The 12,628-nt window shown below is 44.1% G+C and overlaps 1 protein-coding gene across 4 annotated transcripts in view; it reads left to right on the top strand.

The window, feature by feature from the left end:
* The window catches only part of SCG2 (secretogranin II), a 34,153-nt gene extending 26,996 nt beyond the window's left edge, over nt 1–7,157 (top strand). For 3 of the 4 annotated variants that reach the window (XM_056498908.1, XM_056498910.1, XM_056498909.1), the window contains exon 2: nt 4,881–7,157. In XM_056498908.1, coding sequence (XP_056354883.1) covers nt 4,895–6,766 — 1,872 coding nt within the window. In that variant the 5' untranslated portion in view covers nt 4,881–4,894 and the 3' untranslated portion in view covers nt 6,767–7,157. Of the gene's footprint in view, nt 1–1,500; nt 1,589–4,880 lie in introns of those variants that run through there. The other variant, XM_056498907.1, reaches the window with a different exon arrangement.
* Nucleotides 7,158–12,628: the final 5,471 nt, after the last annotated feature.

The raw sequence follows: 12,628 nt of genomic DNA, 5'->3' as shown, positions 1-12,628 counted from the left end.
TTGTGGGCACTCAGAGCCCTGCTGAAGGGATGTGGTGTTCAGCAATACAGCTCCCAGCTGCTCAGAGGGCACTTGGACCTTGCCCTCTGCAATGCCTTCCTGTTCCCCTTCTTGGGGTGCTGTCACAGGCCCTAATGCAATATTTTTTTAGCTCTTTTCTTCCTGGCTCTGGTAATGAAAGTGAGTGTGCTGGATGGAGTCTGGGGCCCGAATAAAGCTGCTGCTGAAGAGTTTCAGCACAAAAACTGATACTGTATTTTACCCATAAAACTACATGAGGCGAAATAAGATCTCTATTTCCAGATCTCCATGTCAACTACAGCAAATGCAGCCAGGATTATCTTGTCTGTTCATGGCTACAATTATTTCTAGCTTACTGTTCTTACAATAATTTAATTTTACAATGTTTATTGGCTTGGAAGGTACATTCATCCTAGGGTTTTTTTGCATTTTGTGCTGTAAAAGGTCAAAATTGTCAGGAAAGATTTATTTTTGGGGAAAAGGAATCCTTATTTAAAAGCCAAAGTAAAACAACCTTTCTGTAATAGAAAGGAAGCAGAAGGAAGAAGCTAAAACTCTGAGCATCAGCTGAAGCCATGTGTTACATCTTGTATTTTGTGATTTATGGCATGGTGGTATTTATTCACCAGGTGTGCAAGCGCTGCCCTTTTTGAGTGCTGAGAATGGAGGTAAAACGCTTTCAGCAGTGCCTGGCAGGGGTGCCAGGGATGGGCAGTGCCCCTCCCAGAGGAGTGCCAGCCTGGCCCCGTCCCACGCCACAGGCACTGGCAGAGCCAGAGCACACAGAGCACACACTGTGGGGCTACCGGGGCAGGAGGAACCTCATCTTTCCCCAACATGCTTCAGATTTTCCATCTACCTCAGACAAACAACGGAGGGGTGTCCTTCCCCCTCAGCCCCCTCCCTCAGGAGCACCCATCCCTCCTTGGTCCAGAGCTCCAGGGCCTCCCACACCTGATGGCAAGGCCACAGATGCCATGGACTGTCCCTGCCCTGTGACAAAGCCAGAAAGTGCCACAATAGCTCAGTCAATGAGCTGAAGAGAAAAAATAAAAAACCCCTGCTGGCCATAGCTGTTGAAAGGCTGTGGCACAGCCAGGCACACACACAGTGAACCCGGGGCGCAGAGTTCTCCTCAAGCTGGGCTCACAGCCACCTCCAGCCCCCCATGTCCCAGCTCTGCTGCTGCCCCGCAGCCCTGGGTGCGAGGTGCGGGTCGGGTTTATCAACTCCTTCCTCCCAGCCCGTGCGAGCTGAGAAGCAGAAGGCTATATCACGTCTGCCTTTTTTTTTTTTTTTATTTTTAAACCTTTTTTCCCTTTCCCCCTTCTTCCTCTCCTTGCCTTGCTTTCCTCTTGTCGTTTCACCCCGTGCCTTTTCTGCCCTGTCCTTTCCGCTTTCCCCGCTGCTGTTTCTGCCCGGCTGCGGTGCCGGGCTGGGCCGGGCCGGGCCGGCTCCGCCCGCGGGTCCGGCGGTTCGGGCGGGGCCGTGACGCGCTCCGAGGGCGGTATAAGCGGCGCTGTCCCGGTGCTGAAGGCGGCGGAGCGGCGGAGCGGCGGCAGCGCAGGTAGGGCCGGCGGGCTGCCCGGGGATGCGGGGATGCAGGGATGAAGTGATGTAGAGATGTAGGGATGTGAGTGATACAGGGATGCACGGATGCAGGGATGTAGGGATGCAAGTGATGAAGGGATGTAAGTAAAGGATGCAGGAATGCCCCAGGACTGCGCAGGGGGATCCGGCACTGAGAGAGCCCTGAAGTCGCACGGAGACGCGGCTGGTGTTGCGAGGGAACTCATCCCTAGGGAATGTGCCCCTCTGGCTGTATTTATCGCGTTGTGTCGTTGTTGTATCCGTGCGCTGCCAGCGCCGCCCGGGGCTCGGGAGCCGAGCTCTCGGTCACGCCGGGATGGGCTCAGGATGGGCGGGGGGTTCCCTCGCGTGCAAACCCCCTCCGAGCCACTGCCCAGATGTGTCCGCCTGCAAACGCTCGTTATGTTCACTAGAACTGCTGTGGGTTTGGGCTTTTACCCTTCGTCGCTGTTTCGTTTGTGTTTTCAGTTCTTTCCACAGGGTAAAGGGTCAGAGATGCTTTTAAACAAGGCACATTCACTGCAATCGTGTTATTTATTGCAAAAAAGAAATGGGAGGAAGAGTGTACTGTAAATTTATTTTCCCTGTGGAAAACTGCTGTTAGGTTTCACCTAAGACTCTCAGGGCAGGGACACGTCTATAGGAAAAACCTGTGAGTTTTCATAGATAAATTTCACTGGAAACATTAGAGTCACATCAGAACGACTGCTAGGAGAATGAGACAGAAAAATTATTGCTACCATGGAAACATCCCAGAAAGGAGATATTTTCTGTGTCTGTTTTTAAGGGAACTTTTTTCAGTCTGTATTGCCTTTGTATTTGTTAAATTTTGATCATGATTGCCTCATTTTGTAAAGAGAAGCTTCTTCATCTTCATTTGTTGGCTAAAAGATGATTTTCCTGTTTGTTAGGTGCTAATAGAGGAGAAAATATGCTCTCTGTCTAGACTGGCTTCACAGTTATCGATCTGGAGACAAAAGAGCTGTTTAGAGTACTGTCCTTTGAGAGGCACAGGACAGAATGCTTGCAGTAATTCCTAAAGATAGGCTAAAATGTCCCGTTCTAAAAACAAATGTGGAATTAAAATCTAAAAGACTGGCGAGGAATCCTCTTACCTTGAATAGCTCACTGTATTTAATGACAAGATTTACGACCCAAACTCGTAGCTTTTATAAGAAATCATTCCCAAATCTGTTTGACAAGGCTCTCAAATATAGTCTACCAATAAATTAGAAGGAAAAATTGATCTAGAGGCAAATGCACACAAAATATGTAGAGAGGAGCCAATGATCTGCTATTCCTGCAAAGGAAATATCCAATGGAGCAGCATCCTTGTGGAACACTAAACTAAACTTTGCCTGGCTGCATACATTTTGATTTTAGTGGGATGCTGACAGCTCTTGCAAAGGCTGTAACAATCCAAATTGTGTGCAGCAAGGAGGGTGAGTTCCTGGTCTTTGTGAGTGGGAGGTGCTTGGCAGATGATGATAGAATGACTCTCCCTTCCCTCACCCTTTGGAAAGGACAGTTTCTCATGTGCTAATCAAACAAACTCTGTTAATAACCGGTCTTTGCTGAAAAAGAAAGTCTGAATTTCACTTATTTGTTACAGAAATAGAAAATTAGGTGATATTTGGGTTTTGTTTTTTGGTTGTTTTTTTTTTTTTGTTGTTTTTGTTTTTTTATTATTTTTGTTTTGTTTTGTTTTTGCTTTTTGTTTTTTAATGGAAATATACATTTATGTACAGGGTTAGTGCCTTTTCTGTGACAGAAAATGAAGCAATGTGTTGGCTTTGTCTCAGGGCAAATGGAGGGTGGGACTGTCTAATCAGCTCTTGAACTAACCATTTGTGAAATCAATGCTCAAATGTATCCAGGCTTGAAGCCTGAAATGTTTGGGGAAATTGTTTGCTATTATGCCTGTTAGCCTGCTCATGCATGCTAAAGGAGGGAAAACAAGCAGCTCTCTGAACTGATAGTGCTTTAATTATTTAGTTAAGTCACATTATGTTAAGGACAAAGACTGAGTGGAGAAATCTACAAGTGAGCTGAAATGTCGTGCTCACTTTCTACTTCCAGCAGTGGGCAAACATGGGTGTACACAGCTTTTTCTGGCTGTCATGAACCACCAGTGTCTCAACAGGATGGTTGAGACAAGCCAAAAACCAAAGGAGCCAAAATAGGTCAATTAATCAAAGCAGTTTCTATCTTTATCATTCCTTTCTCATTACTGTACTTTATTTATTAATGTAACTGGATCAGAAAAGAGTCTAATCTGTCCCGTGGCCCCAGTGTACCAGAGCCTGAGCATGTCCTGGGGAATGACTATGGCAATTTTCCCCTGTGCTGTGTGGAGGGTGCCCAGCTCCCTGCAAGGCTGGGCTTTTGCAGCTGTGTCCTCATGCACAGTGATGCTGTAATCATCTTAATTCTGTCAGAGGCATATTTTTCCCAGTTCTGTTCCAGAGTTTATTTTTGTCTGGTGTGAGCTGGGCAGACATGGGCTCCTACTGATCTATTCTAACCAAATTTGCCAGTGGTCATGTTTCTGCCTGTCCTGGGACCTGATTCAATTTCTGAAGTGAATGAATAAGCAAATGAATGAAATCACCGCTCAGAACCTAACTACTCAAACTCATTTCCAAGATGTGCTTTAAAGGATTCAGTGAAATTATTCTGTACCTTTAGCATAGATTATAGTTTTCCGCTCATATAAGAGATCATTGCCCTAGGAAGATGACTCATAGGGTCATTAACTGAGATTCACTTCTAATACAAATAATTTTTTTAATGAAACAGCAAAATAAAGGAAGTAATAGCTTCCGTACTATCAGTACTGACAGAAATAAACTTGCAAGTAATTTTATATGCCACATTCTCCACTTCATCACATTAATTTTATTGTAGTGTAGCACCATTCAGCAGTATTGTCCTGACATGAAATTAGATGCCCTATGGAGCAATCTCACAAATTATTTCTGTCTGTAGTTTTAATATTAGTATTTTGAGCAGCATTCAAATGTATGGATGCGCCAATTTTGTCATTTAGGTGCTTTGTTCTCATTATCAAAATGATAGCTAGGTATGTCTGTGGGCATTTCATGAGTTACACAGGATTGGTGTTTTGTACTTTTGTGCTGCCATTGGACAATTAATGTTCATGAAATACATGGAGCATAGAAATAAGAAATTTCTTGCATAGCTCTGTTTCCTAAGCCTGTCTCTATGTGTTAACAGCTTCTTTTTTTCTTCTTCTTCTTTATTTAAAGGGAGTACTTTAAACATGGCAGAAAATAAAACCTTCCAGCCTGGAGCAGCCTGTGCTCTCACCTTTTTCTTTGTCCTAATCTGTTGGGTTGATGCAGCCTCCTTCCAGCAGCACCAGCTGCTTCAGAAAGACCCGGACTATGCAATGAAAAACTTACAAAGGCTCCCAAACCCCGACATGATCAAAGCTCTGGAATACATCGAAGACCTTCGCAAGCAAACCAACAAGGGGGAAAGCAGCCCCGATTACAGCTCCTATCAAAGCGTCCCCTACCTCCTCCCACAGAGAGAAAGCAAGGACCAGCTTCACCTCCCGGAGAGTGTGAGGGATTCTTTGACTGAAGACGAGTCCCAGTGGGTCAAGGTCATGCTGGAAGCCTTGCGGCAAGCTGAGCAGGAGTCAAAGGCTGGCCCGAAGGAGAGTAAGCCTTACGGTCTGAGCTCAGATAACAACTTCCCAGCTGGAGTCACTGATGATTACGAGGCTTACAAGTGGCCTGAGAGGTGGCAAAAGTACCTCAAAATGCCACTTGGGCGCTATGAAGACAGTTCAAGAGACAGTCCCTACAAACGTACCAACGAAATCGTGGAGGAGCAGTACACGCCCCAGAGCCTGGCCACGCTGGAGTCAGTGTTCCAGGAGCTGGGCAAGATGGCAGGACCCAGCACCCACAAGAAAGAAAGGCTGGATGAGGACCAGAAGGTGTACACAGATGATGAAGATGACGTGTATAAAGTGAATAACATCGCCTATGAGGATGTGGTTGGAGGAGAAGATTGGAATCCCATAGAGGAAAAAGTGGAAAGCCAAACTCAGGAAGAGATAAAAGACAGCAAAGAGGAAATTGATAAACACGAAGAGGAGATTGAGGACGAAATGAAAAGATCAGGAAAACTCAGCTTCCTTGAGGATGAAATAAGAAGAGAAAATAAAGATCAAGTGTCAGAGGATGTTTCAAAACTAATGAATTATTACCTGAAGAGACTGATTGGTAGTGCTGGCAATAGGAAATTAAGGACTGGAGGAGAACTTGAGGAAAAAAGAGCATCCATGTTTTTGGATAAACAACTTGATCCTCAGGCTATAGCTCAGCTGATAGAAATCTCAAGGAATTTGCAAATTCCTCCTGAGGATTTAATAGACATGTTGAAAGCTGGAGAAAAAAAGCAGATTCAGAGCGAAAGGTTGGAAGCTGAGCAGGAAATGGAATTCCCAGAAGACCTCGACGAGATAACCGAAACCAATCTAGGACAGAGCGACATATTTAAAAATAATATAAACTCTAAAAACGGGTACATGAAGCAGCCTCTTATTCCAGAAAATCTACCTGAAGACCTCAATATTGAAGATATTGTCAGCCTTCTGGGAAATGACAACTTAGCTAATCAGAACCCCTCCTACTTACTAAGTCGTCTTAATCAAGAAAATGATTTGCCAAGACTGTCTTACGTTCCCAGAAGGTTGAAAGGACACCTGTTCCCCAAAGCTGCCTGGATGAGCGATTTGGAAAGGCGACAAACAGAGTATGAGAAACTGAACGAGAAGGATGAAGAGCTGGCCGACTACCTGGCCAAGGTGCTGGCCAGCTACCCCGAGGTGATGAGCACGAAGCAGGTGAGAGGAGCCCTGGGCTCGGAGGGCAGCCTGCAGGAGGAGGAGCAGCTGGAGCAGGCCATCCGCGAGCACCTGAGCCAGCTGGGGCCACAGGAGGCTGCCAAGCTGGCCTCGCTCAGCAAACGGCTCTCCACGAACGGGGAGGCTGATGACACTCAAGCCAGGCAGTTCCTGGATGAGGATATGCTGGCAAAGGTGCTGGAGTACCTAAAACAGGAGAAATCAGAGCTTGAAAGAGATCACATCACCAAGCGAGCAATGGAAAACATGTAATTGTTCCCCAAGTACTATTTCTCTTCAATGTGTTGACTTCTACCCCCATTCAGTTGTGATTTATTCCTGCTCTCCCACTAAACAACCTATGGTAGACTATTTACCATTGAACAGTCTGCATATCTTTCTCAGAGCTGTTATATTGTTTATTGATATATGTTATAAATTATGGGGCAAACAACAAATTGCTTCAAGTGTTTTAAGAAACAATTTAATGATATCAAGTAAAAGTATAATATGTAAACAAATGACCTTTGCATTGTTAATAAAACATGATAAATGAAGAGTGACAACTATTATTTGAAATTTTTAAGATTATTGGATTATTTTGTTACTGTCTGTAGTGGTTTTTGTGCAGTATCGAATAAAAAAATAAAGCATTATATATATATAGTTTTATTTACAAGGCTTTTTCTATTCAGTGTTTTATTGTTGATGAATAAATTATTTCTGGACAATCGACTGTGTTTCTTTGTGACAGTTGATAAAGTCATACTAATTGGAAACTTTTTTACTTCTGCAGATGACTCTTCTGAAATATATTATTTTTCCTAAAAATTAAGTTTTAAGCATAAACTTGTGGTTTTCTGGGCCATAAGATCATCAAGTGGTATTACCCTTAAGGGCAGTGGGTACCTAAAGAGCTTGCTGTAGTCAACCAGTGTAATAGCTGCATTACCAACAACTGAAAATTTGACCTCACATAATTAAGAGGTACATCAGTACCTCTGGGCAGCAGGAGGAATATAATGATCTGTCCAGCTGAGACAGACTTGATGATGAAGCTCTGAAAAAATACAAAATGAACCTTTGTAGGTGAGCTCTGGGAAGCTCTGCTGGAGCAGCTGGGGAGCTCTGCAGAAGAGTCCCCTCCATCTCTCACAATGACAACCACAAAGAAAGAGCCAGGCTCCAAGGCAAGGAACTCCCCTGGGAACAGCATATAAAAATATTATTTCCTTTTCTATGAAATAACCATTACACGACACATAAATACACAGAAAACCTTTACTGTTCAGCACACTCTCTGGACACTTGAAATGTCTCTTGAGCTCCTGTTATGACCTACAGTAGATGGTCTGGAAAAGTTCTGGCTCTTCCACAGAGGAGATGTGCTTGCATAACTCTGTGAGTCAGAGGTGGTTTTCACTGGGACAGCTCATTTCCAGCATTATAGTTTAGAAGTGGTTTTCCCTGTGGTATTCTGCAGCAGCTCATCTTGGCTAAGTGGGGTGGGGATGATTTTTGGCAAGGTAATGTGTGATGAAGTACCAAGGCTGCAGAAATAAAACTTCATCTTCAGTGTCATCATTACCCTGAGCAATCACTGCTGACAGGAGCTCAGCCCTGTTCCAGCCATTATTCCTTGATACACACCAGACAATAAAATATCTCATTTTCCAGGTGTGTGTAGGACCTGGAAGGGATGTCACACGTGGTGACCCATGACAGGTGGGAGTTCCTTAGCGTCATTCCCCTCCTGGCACAGCACTCCCTGCCCTGGGCTTCCCAGGCTCCTGAGCTGGCCAAAGCCCTGGGGAGATGACTGCTGCAGGCTCTTACTCAGGGAGAGCTCAATGAAAATGTTGCATGCCAGAATGATTCTGGATCTAAGAAACCAGTAGTACAAACCTACATGTAAAAGGACAGATGCTGTGTAGAAGAGGAAATAAGCTTTGGAAAATCCTAGTCATGGCATGAGTAACTACATCACTTTTTAGAAGACCACCTCACTCACAGCATGTGCAGCCATTAGGGGCCTTGTGAACTTCACAGCCAAGAAAAGGGGTGTCATGCTTGAAATAACAGAATTACTCTTTTTCTAACACAACTGTATGGAAGTGTCAAGCTGATTTCAAGCTAAGAAGTTATGTCAGTACTTTTTCCTCTGCAAGCCTCAGATAGCAGACAACTAATCTCCCTCTGAAGTGCTTTATTTCTAACAAACTCATCTCCAACTCTATGTTGGAATTAAATGAAATGAGAAAATATTAAATAGGCAGCACTCTCCTGGTAGCTATAGCTGCCTCTTGCTCTGCAACCAAGGCTCCTGCAGAAGAGTGATAGTTATACCTGAATATGCAAGACAGCATTATCCAAATGTACAGCCCATCATGAGATCTGCTCCATTAAACCACTCCAGAGCCTCCCCCTGCAGAGAGGCTGTGTAGTGCTTAATTGCTCTTAATAGCCACGGCTGCTTCTGCTTTCATTTGTCTGTGGTTTGTGTTTTCCTTATGGGTGCAGTGGGACAAACAGTCATGTTGTTAATAATGCACACAGAATGCATAATCCATAACAGATACACTATCAAGCTTATTATTATAATTATATACAAAATAAAGTGACCACCCTGCAATTTTCACTCGGGCAAAGTGAGAAGCAGATTTTTAATTCCCCTTTTGTGTTATGATTTGACAGCATCCCAGATGCAGCTGGTTTATACTCTCTGTGTCAATGGCTTTTGTCCAGCAAAGAAAATGTTTCTGCTCAAATCTTCCTCCTAAAACTTGTTTCATTGTGTCCTCATGTTTAAGGTCCTCCCTAACACTCAGATTGAACAGAAATTCTGTATCTGTCCTAATACACCAAGCTACTGAACACCTTCCTCACAATATGAGGTAATTTTTCTTCGTACATACACTAGAATTCATTTATTAGTACCCATAAGAGTAAATGCTGTTTTGTTTTTTTCATTAATTCATATGCTGCTGCAAGTGCTTTGTTTACATCTGCCTCTTGATGGTTCCATTATTTTGTCAGCTGGAGCTCTTAAATGAGAACACTTGTTGATTCAAAAAATTAATGTAACCAAATTACCTCGACTGGAGAAATGAGATTGTAGCAATTATTTCCTTCTAAAAGGGTATTTCCACAGTGCAGAGGAAGGGGGTTGAGCTGCATGCAATGTGACAATTGTAACTGTTTCCCAGAGCACTTTACAAGACATGGTTTTGGAGGAGAAGCGACATAAGCCATGATTTTATTAACATGACAAAGGGGAGCCAAGGCTGAAGCAGAGCTGTGCTTTGTCTCACAGCTCCATTCTGCCATTCTTGCTGTTGCTAATGAGAACACTAATGATTCCAACCTGCATCTCCAGACACACCTGACCCAGCCCCACTTCCATTGGGTAGGTCATGGGTGGCATCAGGGGGCAGAGGAGTTCTGTGGCCAAGGGATGTGCAGTGCTGACTGCAGCGTGGGAGCAGCACTCCCTGGAGCATCCCAGACCTTCTCCCCAGGCTCCAGGGCACTCAGCAGTGACTATTTACTAGGAGATGCACAAATCCTTACAGGCACAGCTGGATGTCAGCTGCACTTTGTGTTTTTTCAGCACCTCCAGAGAGGTTAATGTGAGCTCCAGGAGCTCCAGTGAGCAGCAGCAGGCAGTGCATAAGGTGGAAAGGAGAAACCCTGAATCAGAGCTGATTAGCTGAAGAGCCACCTCACTCCTGACTTTTGGATCATTCAAAAACATTTGAGATGGTTAATAATTCATTTGCAGATGTAGCAGAGCTCTAAATGTGGCTGATTAAATGCATTTGACGTTTCTCTTGAGAGAGGCTGTTATTCCAGGAAACCACTTGGTATCTGCAAATGTCTTGGAATTAGTGTACTCAAAATTACAGGTTCACTCACAATGTTTTCCCTTGTAAAGAAAGAAAGTGACCTCTGATTCCAAATGTAATGCACCCTGGTGAATAACTATGGCACAATTATTTTAAGATTTCCCCACAGCCACTCAGCAGATCTGCTGTGTAATGACATGGTCCAACATGCAGAGCCTGGGTCCACTGGATTTGTTTGGCTTAAGTTGGAGTAAATCTCTCCTGGTGTGGGGTGCCACTCCATTTAAATGTTTAATGACAACTAAGTGTTTATGCAAATTTGAGCACACATTTTTCAAGGAGGTCACCCACATCAGGGCAGTTCTCCTACTGCTGTGCAGTCAACACCATTGGGACACCCCATTACTGGAGACAGTGGGATCCTTCACTGACAGAACTTTGCTCAGGGTCACCTTGGGAAAGCCTTTTTGCTTGATTTTCCTCTTGCCCTAAGCTCATGCCAATATACAGAAAGGAGAGGCACAGCATCTGCCTGTTGAGCTCTCCAGGTGAAACATATGATCATTCTTTATTAAAACTCCTTCCAAAAGCATGCTTCCTTTAAGTGGATCTTTTCTCCTAGCTCAAATTTTAGATACCATTTAGTTTCACATTGTATGTATCTTGAGCCTGAATGCAAAAAGAAACCTCCCATCCCCACTTTTCTCTCTCCTCTTTGACCTGAGAGAAGGAATGAGACTGCTTGGATGAGAGGCAACGTATAATTTCTGCAAAGAAACACATTTTTACCATGGCTACATGTTTTGCCACCTGCTAATAAATGTCATAGCAGCACAACAAACCACTTAGCTCTACAAACAGCTCTGGTACTGCCTTATTAAATATGTAAGAACCAGGCCAGGAACAACATACACACACAAAAAGGTAAAAACAAAGATAAATCATTAAATGGGGAAAACCCCAACATTCTTTGCTTGTTATTCATGCAGCATGACAACAGAAGATGTGTTAAATCCCTGCAATAAGTTTTGGGATGGAAATGTGATCTGACAGGAGAACTGTTTTCTGCAAGGGTAAACTTACCAGATCCAGCACTATCAATTGATTTTTTTCTTACAAACATGAATGCAACAAGAAACTTTTTGCTAGTGACTAATACACTGAAAGAGGCTAAGAAGAAAAAAAACACTAGATTGGAAAATTTTATTCTGTATGTAATTCTGCAGCTACCACCATAGTCTACTGAGTGATTTAGACAAGAGAAAATGTTACTGTGCAAACTCAGGAGCTTTTAGTCCCACCTGTGGCCTCAGACTTTGCTTTCCTAGAAGCAATAGTCAGGCTGAACTTTTTTTAAATGTATTTTTGACTTTCTAATCTCTATTTCAAACATGGCAGCCCCTGGCCCTCTCCTCACTCAGAGTGTAGGGTCTGAAGCTGGTGCAGCCACCATGGCACAAACTTTTACCAGTGGCTGGGGCACAGCAGCTGCTCTAATGCCAAGATGTTCTGTCTTCTGCACTCCTGAGCCTCCTGCTTGTGACAAAGGAGCTATTTCATCCATAGGACCTTTATCTGCAAGGAAAATTTATGGATATTTTTATTCTAGAAGAAAAATTACTGTTGAGAATGACATAACTGTAAAAAACTTAGGAAAAAAAGGAAAGCCACCAAACCCTCAAACGTTATTACTTGTTACTTTTTTCCTTTTTACAAAAACACTGATTTTGTTTTATTTTGTGCTGTTCTTCCTTTGCTCCTTTTAGAGTCAGCACACTGCACTTTTCTGATGCTGCACAAGAGTTCAAAGCTACTGCCTGCTTCCCTTTTTGGCAACACCTTTTGCACCAGTCTTATTTATATCTGACCCAGTGCAGGTGGCTCCAGCAGCTCCACACAGCTCTGTGCTGCCTGCTGCTCTTTGTTTCCCTGCCAGGAAATGTGGTAACGAGGCTGGTTTTAATCTGAGGCTCATTCCCAGCCCAGAGGAGGTGTGGAGCAGGAGCCAGACCCTCCACCATGGGCAGAGCAGTGCCTGCCAGCCCCGTGTGCCCCTCCCCAGTTTGGGGACAGTCAGGGACACCTGCAAGCACAGGGAGACACAGTGACAGATGTAAGCTCAACACAGGGTTTGCTGTGTGTTAAACAAACCCCTCTGCAGGCCAGCCACAGAGCAGCTCTGGTTTTCCTCAGTGCTGCTGTGGCTGTGAGGTTCCTTCCAGCTTAGAGCAATGTCCCTCTGTGCAGCTGAGCTCTGCTGCATGCACACACAGCCACATCAGACTCCTCA

Source organism: Oenanthe melanoleuca, chromosome 9 (genome assembly GCF_029582105.1).
Source record: "Oenanthe melanoleuca isolate GR-GAL-2019-014 chromosome 9, OMel1.0, whole genome shotgun sequence".
NCBI classification, from domain to species: Eukaryota; Metazoa; Chordata; class Aves; order Passeriformes; family Muscicapidae; genus Oenanthe; species Oenanthe melanoleuca.
This window is presented reverse-complemented; position numbering and strand designations above follow the sequence as displayed.